Genomic DNA, 25520 nt, shown 5'->3' with positions numbered 1-25520 from the left:
TGGAGACAGACTTCTTACCACATTCATTGACTACTCAGGGGGCCACAAAGCACATATGAAAAATAGAAATCACATCTAAAATGGGACCTGTCTAAAATTTGTATATAATCCTTAGTGAATACTAAGCAAGCATTGTTATGGAGAAGGAAATGGCAACCCACTCCAGTATTCTTGTCTGGGAAATCCCATGGACAGAGGGATTGCAGGCTACAGTTCAGGGGGTCGCAAAGAGTTGGACACGACTTAGCCATTAAACAACAAAGCATTGTTAAGTATTACTAATCTGCTTGGCAGGGTATATAGTTTATTTCATCTTCATAACAACAATAACGGTAGGTGGAATTATTCTTACAGTTGAGAAGACTGACATTCAGAGAGGTTGAACATTGGCTGAAGTCTCGCAGCTAAGGTCAGAGCCTGGGTTTGAATGGAGCTCAGCCACGTGCTCCCTCCCCTGTGCACCAGGACACTTGGTTTTGCAGCTTTATGAACCGTGCCTTTCACCCACCTTGCCTTAGCCGTGTCTGCCATCGACCCTGCAAGACTGTGAGCTCCTGGCTGAGGACTGGCCCCCAGTGTCCAACACGTTGACTTGATTGTAACTGAGTTTAACTAAACAGGGCTCTGACTCAGGGACTTATGAAAGGGACAGCCCCAGACACAGCTGGCTTAGCTGGAGAAAGCGCTTTTGCCACTTCTCCCCGCCCCTTCCTTCCAGAAATCCAACTTGGCAGACTCTACTGGGTTTCCTGTTGAAGTAACCGCTTCCAGAGCAACCTGTGAGCAGGTCTACCTACCGCACCCATCCATTCTTGGTTCCCAGCAAATCCCTCGAATGTTTAGGGATTGGAATTCCTTTCCAGCTACTTGGGCCTTTTGTGAACTCCAGCTCCTCCTCTGAGCTCCCATTGCGTGTGCTGCCAGCTGTTAGCTGTTGTGGTGGATCAAACAGAAGTAGTCTCTTTTCCCCAGTGATAACATTCAGTGGTGTCAAAAGCAGAGAAGTCTGGAAGATTAACGAATACTGTCTCAATATGCAGCAAGGCTTCCCTTGTGGCTCAGCTGGTAAAGAATCCGCCTGTAATGCCCAGACTGGGAAGATCCCTTGAAGAAGGGAAAGGCTTACCCATTCCAGTATTCTGGCCTGGAGAATTCCATGGACTGTGTAGTCCATGGAGTCACAAAGAGTCGGACACGACTGAGCGACTTTCATTTTACTTTATGCAGCAGAAGAAACTGGACCCCAGGAAGCAAAGTGGCTAGAATCAAATGGGGTTTTAAGGCAAGACTCCCCTTTCCTTCCCTGTGGGGCATGTTCCATCTGAGACCCAATTCTAGCAGTTATTGGTGAAAACAATTCTTGGCTTCCCCCGCTGCAGCCCTTGTTCCTCTGGACTTGGAGCCAGTCCAGCGGCTGTGCCTGGGCATATACACCACCTGCCCCCCACCCTCCCCTTGGCTTAGCCCCTTCATTACCAGGCAGAGCTGTCACACCAACAAACCAACCTGTGTGGGCGGCTAGAAAGCCTCAGACTCACAAGGACCCAGAAGTCCAGATTCATTCAACCCTAACCTCTGAAAGGTGTGTATCTCTCGATTTATCATCTGGATGAGGAGCCTGAGCCTCACAGAGGTTAACTGGCTTATCTAAGGTCATCTAGTTGGGCCCTGGATTACAGCCGGAGTGGACCCACTCTTCACAGCTTCCCTGGTGTCTCTACTTTACCCTGCCTGTGATGTGACCCAGTGATGCCTCAGTTAGCTGGATCCTCAAGAATCAGGCTGTTCTGGAAAAAGCGTTTCTTCTGAGACTCAGCCCAAGCAGGGCTGCTCGGGTCCAGCCTCTGGCTTCCTCTGTCACCCGCTGGCCTGCTCCACACCAGCCAGGCTGCCCCACCCCTAATTTTCCACCCACTGTGCCTGCAGCCACTCACAGGAGTCGTTTTTCTGTCTCCTTGTCTTTCCCCACATTCCCAACCTGTCTTTTCAAATGCAGGTCAACATCTCTTCTAACCCTGCACCTCGTGGATCTTCCCATCACCCTCCAGACTGGATTCAGGCTCCCCCATCCCTGTGCTCCCATGGGCTGTCTGCCCTGTGACCCCACTGTGTGCCAATCAAGCACAGGCATGGGATGACCTCAGCTCCCATCCCATTGATACCCAGGGCTTGGCTCATGAGAGGTGTATATGGAATGAGTGAGGCCCAACTTCCTGTTTCATAGATTTTCTTGAAGGCCAGATTTTCTCTCGAGTCTCAGTCAGTGTGTGTGCACTGAATGCCGTGGGTTCCTGTGTGTCTGTGCTTCTCTGCTGTCCTCAAGATACAGTATGAGGTGTCCGTAGACAAGATCTTTTGTCCCCATACACCTCCCCATTGGCCTATCTTCCTGCCCCTTAGAGTTTCATCCCCTTGACTCTGAAAGCATCTCAAGGTTCCTGTCAAGTGCAAACAAGGGTAGTCTATCAAACATGGAAAAAGATGCCCCGTATTGCTAAAAATCAAAGACCTGCAAATCCAACAGCAGGGAGATGGCATTCTTGAAAGTGAAAGTTGCTCAGTCCTGTCCAACTCTTTGTGGGGTCATGGACTATATAGTCCATGGGATTCTCCAGGCAAGAATACTGGAGTGGGTAGCCATTCCCTTCTCCAGGGGATCTTCCCAATCCACGGATTGAACCCAGGTCTCCCACATTGCAGGCAGATTCTTCACCAGCTGAGCTACCAGGAAGCCCTTCTTGATCCAAGAACAAAAACCTGTGGGCTTTTTAATGTCTTTTTTTCTCAATACTGCATGGGGGCTGCTCTCTAGTTGCCGCACACCGTGGGCTCCTCGTGGCCGTGGGTTCTCCTGCGGTGCCGCTTGGACTCTAGGGCGCACAGGCTCCATGGTCGTGGTGGGCAGATCTAGTTGCCCTGTGGCATGTGGAATCTTCCCAGACTAGGGATTGAACCCGTATCCCTCCCATTGGCAGGCAGATTCTTTACCACTGGACCACCAGGGATGTCCCTAAAACCTGGTTTTGAAGGTACAGTTTTAGAGATATAGGTAAAGAAACACTGACTCTGCTGGTGAAACCGGAGACAGCTTTGAAGGACAATTTTACAGGGACTAAAAAAGTGAAACACTGCTAGGCATGTGTCTTACAGGAATACTCCTGGCTGTGCCCAAACTTGCATGTCAGGCCTCATCATCACAGAATGAATTGCAACAGTGAGAAAAGTGGGCAGAGCCCAGGTGTCCATTCACAGAAGTTGATTAAATCCATCATGGCATGGCCACAAAGCAGCTGTCCTTCTGGCCACTTAAAAAGCTAAGGCAGGGCCACGTGTAGTGGTGTGGAAAGATGCCCACCAGCTCTCGTTACACGAGAGAAGCAAGTCGCTGAAGTGTATGGATCATAGCATTCCTTTGGATAAAAAAGAAAGGGGAGGGTATTGAATGTGTGGTGTGTGTGTGTGTGTAACACAAGCATTTTTTATTCTCCACTCTTCAACAGTCACCTTCCCCTGGGACACTGCAGGACAAGAAGAATGTGTGTCTTTTTTTTTTTTTGGCTCTGCCAGGCCTTAGTTGCAGCACCCAAACTCCTGGCTGCTGCATGTGGTATCTAGTTCCTTGACCAGGGATTGAACCCTGCATTAGGAGCACAGTCTGAGCCACTGGACCACCAGGGAAGCCCCAAGAACGCGTGTCTTACTGACGACTACTGAGTCATCTACCTTGGTGCCCACTCCACCCTCTCTGCCACTTCTCTGTGAGACCTCATCTCGTAAGGCCTTTGCAGAGGGCGGTCAGGGAAAGACCAGGGAGCACACTGGGTCCCCTTTCTGTCACCTCCCTCCCCCCAGCTGCCACCAGCATGCTGGGCTGTGTGGAGTGTTGGGCTTTCCTAGAGAGCTGGGACAACCACAGGAGATTATAACATTGAGGATGGAAAAACATTAAACTGTCCCCTAATTATAAACTTTTTCTCAAATATGTTTTTTGGAGCCGAGAATGGTGCTCCCAAGAGTAACCATAAATCCCTGGCTAGACCTGGAGCCTCCCGTGGCTGGTATGCTCAGAGCTGGGTCTTCAGGAGAACACGTGTGTGGGAAATACTCATTTCTATACTCTGAGGATAAAGTGCCAAGAAAGGAAACCACATCAAGGGAATTCCCTTAGGGACACCCCCAGTTGCCAGCCTTGCTCCCCTGTCTTTGGGATTGCCTTTGACTTTCTTTAGTATACTTCCCTTATTTGTTCTGAGCCATCATGATTATCTTTGGCTAATATTTCATATTGCTATGACATATTAAATTATTTCCCTAATAGTGGTCACTTAGAGTGTTTGTGAATTTTCCACATTGCAGTGAACATCCTCATGCATGGAGATTTTTGCTTATATTGAAATTTAAGAGCGAAATTACTAGGTCAAAGAATATAATCCAAATGTCTTTATAGTTCCTACTAAAGGCAGAACCGGAGAAGGCAATGGCACCCCACTCCAGTACTCCTGCCTGGAAAATCCCATGCGTGGAGGAGCCTGGTAGGCTGCAGTCCCTGGGGTCGCTAAGAGTCAGACACGACTGAAGCGACTTAGCAGCAGCAGCAAAGGGGGAACAATCTACTAAAGATTGACAAATTGTTTCCAAAACAGAGTTACTCTGATTTGTAATACTACCATCACCAATTGAATCCATAAGCTCCAGTATAATCTTGCCAACACTGTTTCTTTCAGTTGGTTGTTTTATTAATAGAAGATTATAAATGGTATCTCAAAGCTGTTTCCCCTGTTTTTCTCCTTTCTAGGAAGTGTGGAGTTCAGATTTTCAAAATATTTGTTATAAAGGTGTCCTAAGCTGTAAGCACATGTGCTTTTTCCTCTCCACTCAGTTAGATCATAATAAATGGTATTAATGATTACGATGATAATTATAACAAGAACTATAATCCCATAGGTCTTTAGAGCATTTTATACTTTACAAGTTTTTACAATCAGTAGCTTATTTTATTTTGCCAGTAGGCAAGGCAAGGTAAAAACTGAACCTCCCCCCCATTTATAGTTGAAACTGTGCAAAGTATGTTTGGCTTGAGAAATAGCCAACATTAACATAATAATCAAGAGGTAATTCAAAGATCGAACTTCCCTGGTAACACAGTGGTATAGAATCTACCTGCCAATGCAGGAGGCGCGGGTCCAATCCCTGGGACAGGAAGATCTCCTGGAGAATGAGATGGTGACCCACTGTAGTATTCTTGCCTGGGAAATCTCATGGACAGAGGAGCCTGGCAGGCTATAGTCCGTGGGGTCCCAAAAGAGTCAGACATGATTTAGCAACTGAGCATGCATGTGTGCAATTCGAAGATGACAGAGAAATTGCTCACTTTCTCTCTCTGGGGTCACATGGTCACTCCTCTCTCTAAATTCCACCTTCCTCTTTCTTCCCACTTGTTTATCAGCATCCGCAAGACTACGTCCAGGCTCGACATGCTTTCAGCTCAGCGTCCAGCACCTCACCCTTGTCTGCCCCTTAGTTCATCATCTTCAGGAGAGGCCCTGGGCCTCGCAGCCTCCCAGATGGGTTTCCCTCTGCTCAAGTGTCCATTCTGGGTGGGGGACAGAATGAAGGACAGGCCATGTGGTACAAACAGAGGTGCTGAGGCTGAAGGCATTCATAGAAGGGCGTGGGAAGGGAAACAGAGATAGGCTTTGAACACAGCACTTGTTAAAAGTTGCTCAATGTGTGGTCCCCTGGGCCTGGCTAGACAGAAACAATAACAAACATGCCAGGGATAGTAGTTGCCAAGGTCTGCAGAGACTTCTTAGAGAAGATCCTCCCAAAGGCACAGAGAAGATGGTCTCTTCTCTCTAACCACCCTTTGCAAGCTTCCCTCACGCCCCAGCCTCCGCCAGGCTCTGCCCACTGCCCTGGCCAGGAGGTGTCTTACTAGGCAGATCTGGCGTCCAAGGAAGGGGCAGCAGGGGCTTCTCCTGGCCCTGTGCCCACCAGCCTTGGCCCTCCGTCCGCTCTGCAGGTGCGGATCTGGGAGGTCCCCGAGGGCGGGCTGAAGCGGAACATGACGGAGGCTCTCCTGGAGCTGCACGGGCACAGCCGGCGTGTGGGACTGGTCGAGTGGCACCCCACCACCAACAACATCCTCTTCAGTGCTGGCTACGACTACAAGGTGGGCAGCCCGTGGGCACTGTGGCCAGAGCCAGCTCAGCAGGGAGGCAGAGGGAGAGAGAAGGGCATCTTTAGGGGGCTGTAGGGAGCACTGTTACTTCCCCAAGCCTGTTGGCCAATGTCACATCCATTCAGTCACTCATTCATTCGCTCATTTGACATGCACACAGCTGAGCATTTTCTGTGTGCCCGTCATTTCTGCGGTCCACAGAAGCTGGAGGCATCTTTACTGCCTTCTCCAGCCCTGATATACCAGAGAAGCATGCCCTCTCCATACCTGAAACTAACACAACACTGGAACTCAACTATTCTCTAATAAAAATTTTAAAAAAGAAAAAAAAAATACCCACTCTATGCCCACACTCTCTACCTGACCACCTCTTAACCAAGAAGTAGTCTCTACCCTCCTAGTAGGAAAAAGAAGAACCCAAAGCTGCTGGCGGGGAGAATGGAGCCCCAGATCCTACCCCCAGGTATGCCCTCAAAATAGATATGGAACCCAACGAGGAACACTCATCCTTCTTGCTAGAAGTAGGAACTGAGCCCCGGCCGGGGCTGGGATCTGCCCGAGGACAGTGGTGGATTTGTGTGGCGGGGACACAGCCACCTTTGATGTAGAGCCCACCGATATGGCCCCCATCCCAGCAAGGCGACCCTGCACAGGGCGTCTCTCCCAGCAGGGCTGAGCCTGCCTCCTGCGTGTCTGCCCTCCCAGGTCCTCATCTGGAACCTGGACGTGGGTGAGCCGGTGAAGATGATAGACTGCCACTCGGACGTGATCCTCTGCATGTCCTTCAACACTGACGGCAGCCTGCTTACCACCACGTGCAAGGACAAGAAACTGCGCGTGATCGAGCCACGCTCTGGCCGCGTCCTGCAGGTGAAGCCCCGCACCTTTCTTGAGGGGTAGGCAAGGTATTGGGAGCTGGGGCTCTGCTGTCAGCCAGCCCTGGAAGGAAGGACTGTGATGGTCTTCCATGTACCACCCTGCACCTCTGGGGACCAGCCCTGCACCTCTGGGGACCAGCCCATTTGTTCTGGGCCCTTCTCTGCTCATAGGAGCGCTGCCTTGTTCTGGATGCAGAGGGACCTCGGTAGCCTCTCTCATCCCCACAGACTCCACCCCCTCCCCAGATGGGATTCTTCTGCCTGCTCTGAAGGCCAAAGTGGTGACCCCTTTCTGCACATGAATCCCTGGGTGCTCATCATGGGCACAGGAGGAGGGGACTTTGGACTCACTGCCCAGCCACTTGCATGGGATGAGATGGTAGACGGTGCCAGCCTCAGGGGCGGTTCCAAGTGGAGAGGTGGATGGTGAACTAAGCTCCAGTTTTGGTCCTTGATTCTGGGTCTTGACTCCGAGGAAGGGATTAGGTGCCATTTTGGAGTAAGAAATTTACATTTCTTGAGTACCAACTTCCTGCTAGTAGTGGCACTAGATGGCTTGGAAAATTTGGATGGGATCTGAGGTTTACCTCCTAACACAAGCAAGACTGACGCGTTCATCTTGGAAAAACCCAATACTGCAGGACCAGAAAGTCATGTACAACAACTGCTGTTTACAGACAATAATCACTGTAGTTATTAGTGTCATCAGTATTTACGCAGAGCTCACTGTGTGGCGTGCACTAACTGTGGGCTCCGCGTCGCCCTCCCCCCACCCCCATTTAATCCTTGTGACGGTCCTCTGTGGTGGCCGCTGTTGCTCTTCCTCTCCGTTTCCCTCATGGGAATACTGCTTCTTGGAGAGGGACAGACCTGAATCTCAGAGTTACAGGGGGAGCTAGAATTCAAACCCAGCCAGGTGGACCCCAGAGCCCATGCTGAGCAGAAAATATATGAAACAGCAGAGACCTCCAACCTCCATCCCACACCCAGAGAGGGTGAGGGACTCCTCCATGGTTCCACTTTTTGGCAGAACTTGGAACTAAAATCCAGAGTGAGTGACGCCAGCCCGGCTCTCTGCACTGCCCACCAGCCTCTGGTTCCTACCTGATGCTGACTCATCCTGGCAAAGGGCCGCTGTGTGTTAGGAGGAAAAGGAGGTGCCCAGAGGAAGGAGCAGAGACAGAGGACGGCCCAGTTAGAAGGAGGTCCTGGTGAAGTGAGTCAGCCGGCAGTGACCCAGCGTGAGTCCCGGTCGTCCTGAGCCTCAAGCTCCGCATCCTCAGAGAGCCCTTGCAGTAGGCATTGTGGCGACGGGCGGAGAGATACCTCATGAGGGCACTTGGCACCCGGCCCAGCGCCAGCCCTGCCTGGGGCTTGGTCCGTGTCCCCATCCGCTCTGGGATATGGTCTGGTTTCCTGGTCCCAGGGCTCCATGCTCCACAGCACCTGTATTCGTTTCCTGCGGCGGCTATAACAAACTACCGTAAGCGGGGAGCCTTACAACAGAAATCGATCCTCTCGCACAGTTCTGGAGGCCAGACATCCACGGGAAGGTGTCCCCAGCTTCTGGGGGCCTCCTTGGCTGGTGGCCCCACCAGCCCAGTCTCTGCCTCCGCAGTCACGCCACCTTCTCCCTTCTGCATCTGTGGAATCTCCCTTCGCCTCTCTCTTCTAAATGAGGACACTAGTGATGGCATTTAGGACCCCTGAGGATGATCCAGGGTGAATCTCCCCATATCGAGGTCTTTCACTTAAAATCACATGTGAAAATCACCCTTTTCCAAACAAGGAAACATCCACAGGTTCAGGGAGTCGGGAAATGGATGTGTGTCTGGGGCCCTCCAGGCAGCCCAGCCTGTACCCTAGTGTCAGGGGCCTGGCTCACCAGCTCTCTGATTCCATCAGGAGGCGAACTGCAAAAACCACAGAGTGAACCGGGTGGTCTTCCTGGGGAACATGAAGCGGCTTCTCACCACGGGGGTCTCCAGGTGGAACACGAGACAGATCGCCCTCTGGGACCAGGTCAGCCGCAGGAGGCGGGAAGGAGGGTGATGTCAAAGGGTCGTAGCCCCGGGGCCTGGCTGGGGTTGGGGAAGGTGAGTTGCCGTCCTGCCTGGATACTGATCCTGGGCCCCCGCCTGCAGGAGGACCTGTCTATGCCCCTGATCGAGGAGGAAATTGATGGGCTCTCTGGCCTTCTGTTCCCCTTCTACGACGCTGACACCCACATGCTCTACCTGGCTGGAAAGGTAGTGGAAGGTGGGGGAGGGACGGGGGCAGCCTGTGGGAGACCTCTGCCCCCATTGGGCCCTCAGTCCCTCCCTACCTCCCAAGAAGAGCCTAACCTCTGCCCTTCTCCCGACCCAAAACGATCCCACCGTCTTCTATCAAAACCTCCCCTTGCACTGGATGCTCCTTTTACTCAGGTGTCAGTGACTGAGGATCCCTTGGGGGTGGACTGGAGGCAGATTTTACAGGGGAATGAGGCTCAGAGCCTGGAGTGCATCATCCCTAATGATGGGATTTGAGGCACCTGCCAGGAGATCTTGTTTGTCGAGAAGACTGTCCATATGCCCACCAGCATACACCCCCCAACACACACCACCCCACCACCCCCAGCGAGTCCCGCATGGCATCCCCACTGGGGCCTAGAAGCCAGGCTTCCATGGCCTTTTGAGCATCTTGGGGGCTCGTGGAGGCTCTCTTCAGTGGCCTCCTGGACCAGGATCTGCTGAACCCACCCCTGCCCCTCCTTCTTCCTCCCCTCCCTCTCCCCTGGCCCCCAGGGTGATGGGAACATCCGGTACTACGAGATCAGCACGGAGAAACCCTACCTGAGTTACCTCATGGAGTTCCGCTCCCCGGCCCCGCAGAAAGGTCTTGGTAAGGGGGCCCTGGGACTGCCATGCCTGTTACACTATGAGAGGAGAGACTGGAACTGAGCTCTTGGGTCACCTCTCCCCCACAATGAAAAATCAGCCTCTGAAGCTCAACTCATGGACCAGTCAGAATAGAACCTCCAAGTGCTGCCCTGTGAAGGTCAGCCTACTCGTCTTCAGCCAGCCTGTCACTGCCTATTTGACCGGTTCCATCCATCCAAGGTGCTTGGCGTCCGCTGCCATCTCTGGCCATCAGCAGCCTGCAGGGTTGTGCACGGTCCCTGCATTCCTGTCTGCAGATAGGGAGGCTGAAGCCCACTGTGGTTCTGACATGGTGGAAGGAGGTTCAGTAACTACAGCTCAGAACCAGGTCCAAGTGCAGGCCCCTTCCTGAAGCTGCTGGGAAGCCAGGACCCCCCAGTCCCCCGAAGCAGCTCTGTCCCTGCCTGAGAAGACAAGAGGAATTCCAGGGGTCCCCTCCCCACCTCCCCAGGCTCTTCAGGTTCTCAGGCAAATCCCAGAGAGGACTCCAGAATTGACGAATGTAGTGTCTGGTTTTCACGCCCACCCTCTCCCACCACTAAAGCCTTACTGTGAAGCCTTTGTGCCCAGGGACTCACACTGACAGGGCATCCGACTCAGCAGTCCGCCATGTGGGGTCCAGATCACCCAGTGGAAGAAATATCTGGAGTGGCTCTATTCCCTTCTCTCCTTAGAGCTTGAGTCTGGCTTCATCCTTCTGAGGATCTGGTGTTATGGACAGGGCCTGAGGGCCAGCTTCAGAGACATCAGGGCTGCAGGGGCCTAAGGGTCACCCCCCCCCCCCCGCCCCCTGCCCCAGTGACCAACGGCAAACTGGAAAGCTAGAGATAGGCCTGAGGTCCTGATGACCATTCCACTGACTTCACCCTTCCCCAGGGCTCTGTCACCCCCACCTCCCTCACGGTCACCCCATCATCAACTAGTATAACAAGCAGCCTGGACTTTGGAGTCCAAACTAGGTTTATACTCTGATTCAGCTGTGTCCTTAACCCCTCTGAGTCTTAGTTTCCTCATCTGTAAAATGGGATTAAACCTACTTTGAAGGGCTGTTGTAAAGCTTAGAGATCACTTATACAAAACATTTAGCAGAGTCCCTGGCTCCTTCTGCTCCTTCACACAGTCATTCAACAAACGTTTATTGGCTACAACTGTGTGCCCAGACCCTAGCTTAGTCCAGGGGTACAGTAATAAATAAAACAGAACACGGCCTCTCTCACTGCCCACTGAAGGGAAGACAGACAATAAACAAATATGTAAGGAAAATATTGTATGGTAGTAAGTTCTGAGAAGAGAATCAAATGGGATCATAGAACAGAGAGTGAGAAGGACTGTTTTAGATGAGGTGACTGGGGGAAACCTCGCTGTGGAAGTGACATTTTAAACTGCGATCTGAAAGGCAGGAAGGGGGAAGAGTAGTGCCAGCAGAAAAAACAGTTAGTGCAAAGGCCCTGAGGCCAGAAAGAGCCTGGCATGTTCTAGGAGCAGAAGGGAGGTCAGTGTGGCTCAGCATAGACTGTGGAACAGGTGGCAGATGGGGAAAGTGTTAGGAGATTAAGCTGGAGAGGTGGGCTGGGGCCAGATCCCATGGGATGCATTAGACAGGGTGTATGAGAGTTCTCCAGAGAAACAACCAAATGTATTTATAAAAGAGGAATTGCAAGGATTTGGCTCATAATTACAGAGGCTGAGAAGTCTCACCATCTACCCTCTCCAAGCTGGAGCCCCAGGAAAGCCAGCGATATAATTCAGTTCAAGTGTGAAGGCCTGAGACCCCGGGGAACCAATGGTACAAAACCCAGTTCAAGGGCAGGAGATGAGATGTCTCAGCTCAAGCAGCGTGGCAGGAAAAAAGGGCAAATTCCTCCTTCCTCTGCCTTTTGCTCCATGCAGGCCCAGAGTGGATTGGGAGATGCCCACCACCTACTCTCACTGGGGAGGGTCATCCACTTTACTGAGCCCACTGACATATAACGTTAGCCATCACACAGGGGGAGGAGTTGGGATTTCATTGGGAACTCTTTGTAGAATTTTATTCTTCTTGGGCTGGTGGGTAGGTGAGAGTGGGACAGTGTGACATGATCTGAAAGGTTAGTTTGAGATTGCTGTGGCTCCTGTAGGAAGAATGGATTTGGGAGGCTGGATCTTAAGAGGGCAGGAGGCAGGCAGAGAGACCAGTTAGGAGGCTGTTGTGGACTTCTAGGCAAAAGAGGATGGTAACTAGGGGGATGGCATGGAGATGAGGATGGATCCGGGGATGTTTAGAAAGTTGGGTCATCAGGACTTGGGGAGAAGGGAAAGAGGGGGTACTGAGGATAACTATTTCTGCTTGTCCTCCTCACCTGAATTCACTGTTGAGCACTGACCACGAGCCAGGCACTTTCTGCAGGCTCTGGGTGGCTACTTAACTCACCCTGGGCGGGTAACATAGCTCTAAGTGGCAGAGCCAGGACTCAAACCCAAGTCTCCTGGCTTCTCACGGTACCACGAAGCCACTTCCCTCCAGGTTCTGGAATTCTCTGTTCTGGTAGAGCATCTTTCCATTCCAGATGAGGAAAGGTAGAACCTTCAGTCGTATTCACATCCTGGAGAAAGAAATTCATGTTGTCTGTGCTCATCACTGCTGGGCAGTTAACAAGCATCGTCACACTCAGTCTCATGAGGGGCCACCACTGGACTCCTCTAGGCAACCAGGGAAGCTAAGGCTTAGAGAGGCAGTGATTTGCCCAAGGACTCCCAGCCAGAAAGGGGGGGAGAATCAAGATTCAAACTCAGGATCCTATCCCACCCCAAAGCTGGTGTGTCTGACCCCACACCGAACTGCTCCCCCAGCAGGTGTTCAGCTGATGCAGCTGTTAGGGCTGTTGTGTCTGGCGCCCACACGGACACACATGAACACACGCAGACACGCATGCATGCACATGTGCCTGTCAATCCTAGAAAGCACATGACGAAACAGCAATCTTGGGCTCCATTTAAACCTCTGAGTGCACAGGAGAGTGTTCTCCTTTCTTTCTTCCTTCCTTTATTTTATTTCTTTATTTTTGGCTGTGCTAAGTCTTTGTTGCTACTGGTGGGCTTTCTTTAGTTGCAGCAAGCCCAGGCTACTCTGTGGTTGTGGTGTGCAGACTTCTCATCGCGGCGACTTCTCTCGCTACACAGCACTGGCTCATTAGTTGCAACTCATGGGCTCTAGAGTGCAGGCTTAGTAGTTGGGGCACGTGAGCTTAGTTGCCCTGAGACATGTGGGATCTTTCCAGACCAGGGAGGGATCGAGCCCATGTTCCCTGCATTGGTAGGTAGACTTCTAACCACTGGACTACCAGGGAAGTCCTCTCCCTCCTCCTTTCTCTATGAAGACTGGGAGCACAGAGGCTTCGGGAAGCCAGTTCATTTCAGCAGGTGATGGGCTCTGGGGTATATAGAGTGACAGTACTGTGTAACTGTGGGCAAAAGCCCCTTTCCCTCTGCCCCTCAAGAGTCTCACCTACAAAGAGATTGGATCAGATTCAAGTAGTTGTGCAGCCCCTTTCAGGTCTCAAAGGCCCCCAGTTCTACAGTACGCACCTTGGTGAAACAGGTCTGGCCCATGGGGCTTATTAGACAAAGCCTGACTTGGGAAGCCCCCAGCCCCTTCCTGTCCACTGCATGGGTCCTTGCCTCCAAACCTAGTGCCCTCCAACTGCACCTTTCCCCTGGCCAAGGTCATCAGGAAGGAGGGTTGCTTGGGGGGATTCCTGGGACCCCATGCAGCCGTGTGTGTGCCTGTCCGCAGGGGTCATGCCCAAGCATGGGCTGGACGTGTCTGCCTGCGAGGTGTTCCGATTCTACAAGCTGGTGACTCTCAAGGGCCTCATAGAGCCCATCTCCATGATCGTGCCCCGGAGGGTGAGTGGGGCCGGGCTGGCTGCAAAGGGCCCCTGGCATTGAAAGCTAACTTCCTCACTACTGGGGCTGTGAGCCTGGAGGAGCTCAGAAGAAGGAGGTGTTTTCCTGTGGATTGGGGTCTTCAGGCCTAATTTGGGGTGCAGAGGGTGAGGGCCACTCCAAGGTGAGGGCAGTCTGGTCTCCTAACAAAGGCAAGGTGGGACTTCCAAGTGGGAGACACTAAATACAAAGACTCGGAGCAGAGAGAGCAGGTATATGGTTGGAGGTCAGCGAAGGGGAGACTCTGACTGGAGAGAAGGGGCCTTCTCAGCAGTCCCCCACCTGTCCACTCTTCTGCTCCACCCCACTGCAGTCGGATTCCTACCAGGAAGATATTTACCCCATGACGCCGGGCACGGAGCCAGCTCTGACCCCTGATGAGTGGCTGGGAGGCATCAACCGAGGTACCACTGGGGGTGGGCTTCCCAGAAGAGAATGGGAGACTGAAATCTTGGCCTTCAGTCTAGCCCACCCCCTTCCCCTTGCATATCCTCCTCGTTGAACTCGCCCTCACATCAGCCAACTGTCAGGCATGGTGTCCTGAGAGCCACCATCACTGGAGAGTCCACAGGATAGCTGGTGAGAATACATGCCTTGCCTTGCTTAGATCCTGTGTTGATGTCTTTGAAAGAAGGCTATAAGAAGTCCCCAAAAATGGTGTTCAAGGCTCCCATCAAAGAAAAGAAGAGCGTGGTGGTCAACGGAATAGATTTACTAGAAAATGTCCCACCCAGGACAGAGAATGAGGTAAGAAAAATAAGTTATTGCCTCCACACACACTGGCAGAGTGAGACCTTTGCATTTCAATTATGAGCTTCAGGCCCTTAGGCCAGCTCAGTTCTGAGGCATTTTTCTTTCTGTGACAAATACCGTAAGTAGCCTGCTGTGGGCTTCTGTTTCCTCTGACCCCAATAAATAGAGGCTGGGCTATGGTAGGATATTGATGCTCCTCCCCATCCCCACAAATCCCAGAACCTGGAGTTACATGTCCCCTTGTGAATCCATACCAGAATGTCGCTGTCATCTGCAGTTGTAAATTCCTGGCTCACGAGGGAAAGCCAGCCTCATGTGTTACAGCACGGCCTTCCTCCCTGGCATGGCAGCTGCCGCGAGGTCTGATGATTTCCTGTTTTTGTGGAAGAGGCTGAGTGTTTCTGAAAGTACTCTTTGTACCATTTGGAAAGGGAGCAGCTCTCTCAGGGCAACCAGAGCTGGGCCTTGTCCACACCCCCCAGAGGCCTTGCCTTCCACCACACCCTTGGTCCCTGGCACAAATACAGTTCAGCTCAGCCAGGATTCATGGAATGCCCACTGTGTGCCAGGCCCTGGGCTGGATGCAGCTGAAGTGGAGATGCTGCAGGGAGCCACCTGCATCTGGCTCTCTCATTTCCTGGCTGTGCCTGAACATGTTTCCTGACCTTCCTAAGTCCATTTCCTCACGGCAAAATGGGGATATGAAATGCTGTGAGAGTTAAAGAGATCGTCCCTAAGTATCTAGCACTTTTCCTGCTCACATGCAATGCACAGAGAGGCTAACTGCATTAGCTGTCGAGAAGGGGGTGACAGAGGATGGGATGGTTGGGTGGCATCACCGACTCAATGGACATGAGTTTGAGCAAGCTCTAGGAGATGGTGAAGGACAGGGAAGCCTGGCGTGCTGCAGTCCATGGGGTCACAAAGAGCTGGACATGACTGAGTGACTGAACAATGAGAACCATGTAACAAATTACCCCAAGACTTAGGGACTTAAATCCCACAAATGTTTTATTATCTCACAGTGTCTGTGGGTGCCTGTGACTCAGGGCTCTCATGAAGGTGTGAACTGTCAGCCAGGGCTGCAGTCACATCTGAAGACTCGCCTGTGGAAGGATCTGCTTCTGGCTTTCCTCACTTGGTTGCTAGCAAGACCCATTTCCTCATAGGTTATTAGACTAAGGGTCTCATTCCCTCAAGAGCTGACAGCGAGAGGCTTCCCTCAGGTCCTTGCCACATGGACCTCAAAACAGGGCAGCTCACAGCATGGCCTTGAGGAAAAGAGGGTGTCAAAGGTGGAAACCACAGTCTTTTTGTAAACTCACCTTGCAAATGGCATCCCATCACATCTGCCATATTCTATTCATAAGAAGCAAGTTACTGGGTTCAGTCCATCCTTGAAAGGAGGGGGATAACATGAGGGCCATCTTATAATTATCACTGTCGTTCATAAAAGTATGATCATTCCTGACCACCAAGGCTTAGTCTTAAAGGTAAAATTGACAGGTAAATTTTTAATTGCTATAAAATATGTTTATGTGCCATTATAGAGGGATGCTCAGATTTCTAAGGCTGGATGAAACTATGATCAATGGGATTTGCTTCAAAATAATCACCCAGGAGAGTGGTACAGGGGAAGTAGGTAAAAATAAAGATGAAGCAAGAGTGGTTACATGTTATTTGCTGAAGTTGGAAGTTGGGTACTTGGAGGTTCATGGTGCTTTTCTTTCCACTTTTGTATATATTTGGCGTTTTCTTTAAAAGAAATTTTTTATGTACCCTGACAAGGTAGGCATAGTTGAATTGTTGCAAGCCTAGGGCCTCAATAAGAGCCTGAAGTTTGTTCTAGTACTGGGTGTGGAGAGGGCAGGGTTGAATAGCAGTTACAGGGAGTGAACTTGTCTATATGAATCAGAACAGAGGACCTGAAAAAATATTTTAAAGGGTCTCTAAGCAAACAACACAAATGCCACAATCTATACACTACAGCTTGTGTCCTTTCCTCCCTGGGGGGAAAAAAATTTGCTCAGAGGCTGGTAACTCTTGTTTTACCTTTTACCCACAATTTTAGTACAAAAACTAGAAACAACGAATGAGAAATTGGTTCAACAGTGGAGAAATTGGTTCAACATGGGTAGCTTGACACACGGGAGAAGACATGGTTGTACAGCTCTGTAATTTTACTAAAACTCAGTGAACTGACACTTAAAATGAGTGAAATTTATGGCATATGAAGTATACCTCAATAAATATGTTTTTTAAACAAAAGCTGATCCAAAAAAATTATACAAGGAAACTTTGAGAACTTGGAAGGCATTAGGTATATGTAGAATTATTTAGTGTGGGGCATATAGCATAATATCTCTCGAAACAGAGGTAACTAGAACTGGTTTGTTGGTTAATATAAATTTTTTCCAAGTCAGTTAAAGGAATGAATCATATAAATGATATATACATTCTTTAAACAGTTTATTTTTGTTTAAAATATAAAACATATACATTCATTCCACATGTTTTGATGTAGAATCAAGACCTTCCTTTTCTCTCGGGACATCCCAGTTGGGATCTTCTATGTATCTGTCAAATAAATCACATTTTAACTCCAATTTCCATTTTCAGTGTTTTTTTAGGTGGAATGAGAACTTAAAGTCAATCTGAAAACAAAGCTCTTGTTTTTTCAAAGTTTTCCCCAGTGTTTTTTTTAAAGACAGGTTTATTGAGGTATAATTGACCTGCCGTACAATTCATCCTCTGTAGGGTAGAGTTCCATGAGTTTTGACATATGCCTACAGCCGTGTAACCACTACCATACAATCAAGATACAGAATATTCCTCAATCTTTTGTGTGTATATCATCCATATCTATCAGTAGCAACTTTTTAGCACCCCCTCTTCATCAAGATTCTCAAATGCATTCAACTTAGTTTTTATAGAAAGAGCCACTCTCTTTTTGTATTTCTATTTCATCAGTTCATGTAGTATTTAAATTATGCAATTACAAAGACAGCTGCAACTCACACTGGGCAGTTGGAGGACCAAGGCAACTGTCTGTTGGTAACATTCAACTCAAGTGTGTGGGGTCCTTCAGGAGCCTGCAGAGGCTGTGTTGTGTGGGCCAGTCTGTTTTATGGAAGCAGTGCAGAGGGTGTTTAATCCAGGGAGTCATCTCAGCAAAGGTGTTGTCAGATTCCTCTGTTTTGCTCACAGCCACTCCAGCAATGCCCAGTGCAAATTTCGGGATGCTGTGCTAGTCCCCCATCAGCAGGAAAAATACCATTCTATATCCTGACCTTAAGGAAACGAGAAGAATAGGCGGAAGCCTATATGAATAGAAAGAGAACTATATGAATCTTAGGAATTAGGTATTCTTAACTTCCTTGGTGGATCAGTGGTAAAGAATCCGCCTGCCATTGCGGGAGACACGGGTTTGATTCCCGGCCCAGGAAGATCCCACATGGCCTCGGAGCAACTAAGCCAGTGCTCCACAACTACTGAGCCAGCACTCTAGAGCCCTGGCGCTGCACCTATTGAACCCACGTGCCACAGCTGCTGAAGCGCATGAGCCTAGAGCCTAGAGCCTGTGCTCCGCAGCAAGAAGCCTGCGCACCGCAACTAGGGAGTAGCCCCCGCTCTTGGAAGCTAGGGAAAGAAAGCCCAGGGAGCAACGAAGACCTGGACAGAAATAAACATTTTTTTTTTAAAAGAGAAGGATATTATGTATGCAATAGATAACTAATGAGAAGATACTGTAAAGCACAAGAAACTCTACTCATTGCTCTGTGGCGACCTAAATGCAAAGGAGATCCAAAAGAGAGGGGATGTATGTATACATATAGCTGAGTCACTGCGGTGTACTGCAGAAAGCGACACAGCAGTGTAAAGTAACTCTGTGCATGTGCGCATACTCCAGCTCTTTGCAACCCTCTGGACTGTAGCCCGCCAGGCTCCTCTGTCCATGGGATTCTCCAGTCAAGAACGCTGGAGTGGGCTGCCATGCCCTCCTCCAGGGGATCTTCCTGACCCAGGGATTGAACCAGCACCTCTTACATCTCCTGCATTGGCAGGTGGGTTCTTTACCACTAATGTCACCTTGGAAACCCCCAAAGCAACTATACTCCAATTTAAAAACAAAAAAAGAGAGAGAGCCGATACAAAACATTTCAGAAAGCTTTCCATTCTGAATGGTAAGTAAGTAAGTTATTAAGGCTTGAAGCCCTAAATGGGTAAGCTTAGGATATCTGGCCTGTGTGGACTGGGCCCTTCATTGGTGATCTTGGATCAGGGTCCTTTCTTTTCTGCCTCACACGGTGGGGTGGGGTGGGGTGGGGTGGCGTGGGGGTGGGCATGAGTAGGAGCGGGAGTGGGCATGAGTGAGCTCAGTCTAGAGATGGGAGAGTGGCCACCTGAGTCACCTCGACCCGGGAGTGGGGAAGGGGTGGGAGGCCCGAGTCAGAGGGACAGAGGCTGCATGGGGGGAGGGACGGGGTACGGGTACCTCTCCCCCGGCGAAGGTCACCTTCTCACTTGTTCTCTCCCACCCTTCTGGCCCCTTCTCTCGTCCACACCAGCTCCTTCGAATGTTCTTCCGGCAGCAGGATGAGATTCGGAGATTGAAAGAGGAGCTGGCCCAGAAAGACATCCGCATTCGGCAGCTTCAGCTGGAACTGAAAAACTTGCGCAATAGCCCCAAGAACTGTTAGCTCCCCGGCTGGGCTGCTTTCTAAGCCGATCTCTCCGTTGTTTCTACTCGTCCCTTAACTTCCCCTTCTCCGGTGACCCCAGAGAGAGCGCCAGGACTGGAGCTGGGGGAGAGCCTGAGGACCCCCCGGCTGCCACCTCAAGAACTGGAAGCTGACCTTTGACCTCTCGACCTCATGCTAATAGGAGTCCCCAGCCTCTCCCAGAGTCCAGGCTGGCATCCCTTTCCCTGACGCCCCCGGAGCCTCGGCTTCCCCTCGGCTGGGCAAAGGCTGTGAACTCCCCCCGACGAGTGCCCTCTGGGGACCAAGGAGCGCAGAGGGAAGCCAGAACCCCAGTAGTCTTAGAGGTTGAACTTGTCCCCGGCAGAGGGGGCTGCCGGGACATCTCCGCGCTTCCTGCTGGGGCTCACGGTGGCCCTGATGGACGCGCAGTAAGGGCTGGATTGCAGGCATCCGCGGTCTCCCTCCCCTCCCCTACCTCCCTCGCCCTGGGCAGCCCCGGAAGCCCATTCGCCTGACCAGGGTTGCAAGCAGCCCAGCTCCTTCCTGTGTCTTGCTCCCTCTCTCTTATCTTCAGGGAATTAAGAGGATCCTTCACCAAGGCCATAATGACCCCTTGCCCTCCCCTGATGCGCTTAAAGCTCTGGCAATGCCCTTTTCCTGTTCACTTTGTGAGGGTAGGGAATAGTGTCCCCATTTTACAGATGATAGAACTGAGGGTTGCTTTGGGGAAGTGACATCGCTGAGTCACCCAGCAGGTGAACAGTGGACCCAGGACCAGTGGTGTGCAGACCGCAGGCCTGGGCGCTTCCCACTGCATCAAGATGCCAATCCTACAGGGGCATCACCAGGGCCCAAGTCTCGGGGGAGCAGGAGGACTGCCGGGAGCCTCCCAACAGCAGTAGTGCCGATGGGCCACACCCCTCCCCCACACTCAGTATCCCTCCGACCTCCTGGCCTCCACCCTTCGCTCTCACCCCCCAGGTGACTCACTCCAAGATGAGGCCTTGTCTTCCTGGAGGTTGAGGCCGAGGAGGGTGGAGCTGGCCCTGGGAGGGCTGAGCAGTGGCCTGCTGGCCCCGAGGGCTGCTCTGCGCGCGTGTCCCTCCTCCCTACTCTCAGCCACGGTCAGCCTTTCGCTTGTAGAAGGACCACAGCCCCTAACATTGGTGTAGCACTTTAAGGTTTACACAGCCCTTCGACATATAGGATCCCCTTTGAGCCGCATCTCAGCTCCCAGAGGCAGGGAGCATTCTCCCCACTTTGCAGATGAAAACACTGAGAAGCAGCTCAAGGCCACAGGACCCTGGGAGATGCCACATTTCACTTGGTCTACCATTTTCTTTTTTTCCTCCTTTTCTCCCTTCATTTCTCATTACTCACAGAGTGTATGAACACTGTTCTCAGAAAAGTCACAGTTTGAGGGGGGAGATCTGGTCTGGGGATTAAGAAATGGGTGTCTACACCTCTCTCTCATTAGCTAGAACCTCTAGATGCATTGTGCTCTGCACCTGCTTGTCCCACAGCCACCCTGCAGAACATCCATCCACAGAGGTGGGGCTCCCTAAGCCCCTCCGAGTGACCTGGGCAGGGAAAGCCCCCCAAACCCTCAGGCTGTTTCTCCAAGAGCCTTCCACGCTCACAGCCAGCTAAAGCAGGGTCTCCTCACCCCCCTAGACCCCGCTGCTAGACTGCGTCAGCTCACATCTCCTCCTCCCCACACTTCTAAAGCTTTTTTTTCTTCCCCACTGACCTTTGTGGTCTTCTGTGATTATTTATGCTGCCTCCCAAGGATAGAATTGAAATAAAATGTTTTCAAGTTGTCAGACCTGGGCGCGGCCGGCTCGTTTCACCTGGGCGGTTCCTCCTCTTGGTCGCTGTGGTGTCCTGATGACCAACTCCCCAGCTGCAGCTCTGTTGCTCCTCTGCAACAACAACCCATGTCTGTGTCTACAGGTGTGACTTCACACCTCAGCACTGCTGACATCTGGGGCCAGATGATTCTTTGCTCTGAAGGCTGTCCTGAGCACAATCAGCTATTTAGCAGCATCCCTGGCCTCCGCCAGCCAGATGCCACAGCAACCCGAAGCCCGTCATGATAAACAAAAATGTCTCCAGATATCACCCAGTGTCCCCCCTGGGATGTCAGAATTGTCCCCAGTTGAGAACCACTATTCCGCATCCACATCCAGCCCTGTGTTGGGGTCTAGAGGACACCTACATTGAACATTGGATGCTGCTCCACAGTTTACAAAGAACTACTCCGTGTACTTGACTCCTTTGATCTTCACAGCTGCTCTAAGTGGTGTGTTCTAATTTTTCCCATTTTCAAAAAGAGTAGTCAGGTCCAGAATGTGACATGCTCAATCAAGGTCATTAGCTGGTGTAATGGGGAAGACACACAGGGACATGGACCTCCTGAGCCCAGAGTCAGAGGAGGCACAGGTTCCCAGTCCTCAGCCAGGCTCAGCGCTGGGCAGGGTCTCTTCTGGAAGGAGGACTAGGGCTCAGGGTCATGAGACAAGGGGCTGCCAGGCCGCTGGGCCACCCTCCCTCTCTCACTGAGCCAGGGTGGTCGTGGAGCAGAGCTGTCAGTCTACAAAGTCATGTGACAGTGTGGATACCACAGAAAACTCCAGAGAAAGCAAAGCAGAGAAAAGCAATGAAAATCTCAGGAAAGAGGGCTGGAGAGGAAATGATAAAGGGCAGTGGAAGAGCAGGGGGCATGACCTGGGATAGGTAGGGCGTGGTCCAGGCCCAGCTTCACCTCTGATGGGCTGTGTGACCTGAAGTGATTCACTGCTCCTGGGCTGCTGTCTGGGCTTCACTTTCTCTATAAAGTGAGGGTGTAGGACAGTTGGAGGGTCCCTTAATGATCTGACGCTTGAGTTTCCACAAGTTTCTCCTAGCAATTAGGAGAATGGAACAAAGCCCCAAGATCACCAATTGTCTAGCACAAGTGATGCAGACAAGAAATAGTTTCCGTAAGATGTTATGGAAAAATCCAAACAAACTTTTTGGCTAACCCAATATCATCAAGAGAAGAAGTAGTAGGGTGGCTTCCAACAGGGCTTGGGTGCAGAAATATACTCTAAGGAAACATGAATTTGAAAAAGACAGCCGTAGAGTTTCTCATGTGGATCAATTCACAGTGCTGGGCTTGAAAGAAATGCTAAGGTCATTGAGAGTTTGGACTCCAAAGCTCCTTCTCCAGGGATGTGGAAGAAGGTGGGTAGAGCTGGGTCTTTCACCAAAGCTTCTCCCAGCCTGGGCAGGTGAATACACACGGTGATCTGTCTCACGTATGCCTCTGTCCCATGGGATCCCCAATTCCCAGTCCAACTAGGAAGCTCTTTAATTATCACTTATTATGGAAGGTTGTTCAAGGTCAGGGTGAATGTGATTTCTCTCCAAGCAGCCCGTTTCCCAGGTGCATTTGTTGATGAACCCCTTGCTTGCTCATTGGCTGTCCACATATGTCCTTTAGTTCTTCACATACTAGAATATGCTCCATGCCGCCTCATTCATTACACTGATCCTGCAGCCAGTTACGGCCTTGCTGATCCTGCGGCCAGTTACGGCCTCACCTACCACATTGCTCTGATTAGTGTAACCATGTAGGAGAAGAAGCCCATCTGGCTTTTCATACCTTTTCCCAATGCCACGTTCCTCACCAGGTGCTTGCTCCCTTCTTTGCTCCAGGTGAGAATATCTGAGGCTAAACTCCAGACCCTTTTCTTGTATGGAGAGGTCCCTCTGGGCAGGCCTAGAACTCTGGTCACACATCCCCCGCATACCAACACCTACTTGGATTTTAAGCTCAGCCTAACTCACCTTGAGTGGCTGAATCTACTCAGTACTGGGCGCTGGGAACCCAGAGATGGAAAAGAACCAGGCTTGCCCTTGAGGGGCTCCAACCAGTGGTCCCTCAATAGGCATCATGTCACCCAGCGGGATGTGGAACCCCTGGAGGCTGGGGTGAGTTCCACCCTCTGCCGGGTTCCAGGTGAAATAGGCAGTTGTTTGCAGATTTACTGATTCCTGGATTCTCTTCAGTCAGCCTCCTGAGATCCCAAGATGGGCTTGGGCATTTTTAGACTCTCTCTTGGTGCTGGGCACACATCCCAGACTGCCAGTGGACCGTGCAGAACGTGGCTGCTTCTTTCCTGTGCGAAATGATTTCATATTGCAAACACCTGCACCACAAGGGCCCTGCCCCTCAGCTTGGAAGGCTGTGCTGACCGGGCTGCTTAGAGCAGGAGCAGACGCTCACCTCCACCACAGGAAGCCTTACCAGACTCCCCTCCTCTATCCCCACCAACCCAGGTCCGCCAGCCTGAGGAGCAGGGGGATGCAGGCCCTTGGATCAGGGAGAGGAAGAGGGCGAGGCTGGCAGAAGCTTCTTGCGCTCTGTGCCTCTGTGTTTCTATTTGGGAGCAACCTGCAGACTATCTTCCCTTAGAATTTTAATTAATTCAGTGACAAACTCAATTGGATCAGCCTTACTTAGAGAAGGTGAGAAGCTACATGGTCGGGTCTGCAGAGTTCTATGAAGTTCCTGTCCCAGTCCTCATACCTGGCTGTCCCATTGCCTGGAATCCCCCCGTTAGCACAGTCCCTTTGGGCGAAGCTTTGCCCTTGCCAAAGCTCTACCTATAACAGATTTCCTCCGGTATTCAGCTGCTGTTGTGAAGAGGGTGGACAGATTGAAGGAAGGAAACAAGGGGGCAATGAAAAAGGGGCGGGCTCAAGTGGAAGGAGGGCGATGGGAACACTGAAGACTACGATTTTGGATTTCAAGGTCACAGTGATTAAGGCAAGATTCAAAGACCAGGAAGAGTTTGCTAGGAGCTTGAATCCAGCCAGCAGGTGGCAGATTATGGCCTTCTTATCAAGCCCATTTTTCCTGAGCTGAGTCCCTTCTGCCACCTCCCATCCCACCCCAGAATGAATGACCCAGATATAGGCACAAGGGCCTCAGGCAAAGCAGACACACAGAATAGCCAGGATCTGAAACACCCCAAGTACAGAAGAAAGAAGGCTCAGTGGGGGACAGCAGGACCCTCGCTGCCCCAAGTCGCTGTCAACAGACTGCTGCAGGAGTTATCTGGAGATAGCCAGAGGGGGGCGCTCACCTCACCACCCTCTGAGGCTGCCTGTCCCGAGCAGCTGGAAAGGGGCTGAACCGGGGTTGCCTTCCCAGCTGAGCCCCTGACTCTGCGACCTTTAGCACCTCCCCGCTTCCTGTCCTGCCCAAGGGACAATGGCAGGGAGGGGCCTGGAGAGTACAATTCAAAGAGGCCTGGAGCTGATGAGATGGCAGAAGGAAGAGCCAGGAACATGAAGGGGAGGGAAGAAACGCCAGAGAAGGAGGAGCAGAGGTCCAGGCTAGACCTCTGCAGCCCTGGTCACAGCCCAGCCCGGGCCTGGGGCTCACCAGCTTTAGCCCTACAAGGTCTCCAGGAAGTTGCTGATGAGAGAAACCTGAGCTGCATCCCAGGCAAGAGATACAGCCCAGGGGCAGAGAAAGAGGTCAGCCAGACCATGGGAAGCCCTGAATCGGTGCCCTGGAAGGCTGGGCCTGTGATGAGAAATGAGTCACCCCCTGCCAACAGATGGAGCACTTTACAGAGCTTGGTACCTTGCTTTATACTTCTCTTAAACTTCCAACAGCAGGCAGTGTTGGTTGCACCCAGCTTAGCAATTGTCCTTCAGACTAGTTCACAGACGAATGACTGTTCTTAGAGAGCTCTGTTGGGTTCTTCTTATCACTATAAACGCTATCTTCCCCTTGGGGCTGCTTGATACTGTCCCGTGAAATGGCAGGGCCCCACGCACCCTAGGGTTTTCCACCCTACCTGTCCCACCTGCCCCTCAGGATGCCTGACATTCACCTATTTGTCCAACGGTGAAGTCATTTGTAACGACAGTGAAAATAGCTTTTTTTGCCTCTCTTCACCTACTAGGAAACAAGTAGAAGCCTACTAGTCTCTCTTCACCTACTAGGAAGCATTTTCATGCAAAAGCTATTTTACAAAATATTTGTTTTATAAAATATTTATCAAGCATCTTTTCTGCATCAAATATTATCCTAGATGTGAGGATGAAAGAGATGAACAGGATATAGTTCTTGTTTGCAAAGAGATTCCACTCTAATTTACAG

At 51.2% G+C, this 25520-nt stretch overlaps 1 protein-coding gene across 1 annotated transcript in view; it reads left to right on the top strand.

Moving 5' to 3' along the window:
* CORO2B (coronin 2B) overlaps positions 1 to 21129 on the top strand; it is a 70326-nt gene extending 49197 nt beyond the window's left edge. The window contains exons 3-11 of the mRNA XM_068964468.1: positions 6023 to 6172; positions 6887 to 7051; positions 8965 to 9081; positions 9204 to 9308; positions 9846 to 9942; positions 13753 to 13865; positions 14218 to 14308; positions 14512 to 14651; positions 19226 to 21129. Of these exons, the coding sequence (XP_068820569.1) occupies positions 6023 to 6172; positions 6887 to 7051; positions 8965 to 9081; positions 9204 to 9308; positions 9846 to 9942; positions 13753 to 13865; positions 14218 to 14308; positions 14512 to 14651; positions 19226 to 19357 (1110 nt within the window). The 3' untranslated portion in view covers positions 19358 to 21129. The remainder of the gene's footprint in view (positions 1 to 6022; positions 6173 to 6886; positions 7052 to 8964; positions 9082 to 9203; positions 9309 to 9845; positions 9943 to 13752; positions 13866 to 14217; positions 14309 to 14511; positions 14652 to 19225) is intronic.
* Positions 21130 to 25520: the final 4391 nt, after the last annotated feature.

Source organism: Capricornis sumatraensis, chromosome 2, assembly GCF_032405125.1.
Source record: "Capricornis sumatraensis isolate serow.1 chromosome 2, serow.2, whole genome shotgun sequence".
Lineage (NCBI taxonomy): Eukaryota > Metazoa > Chordata > Mammalia > Artiodactyla > Bovidae > Capricornis > Capricornis sumatraensis.
This window is presented reverse-complemented; position numbering and strand designations above follow the sequence as displayed.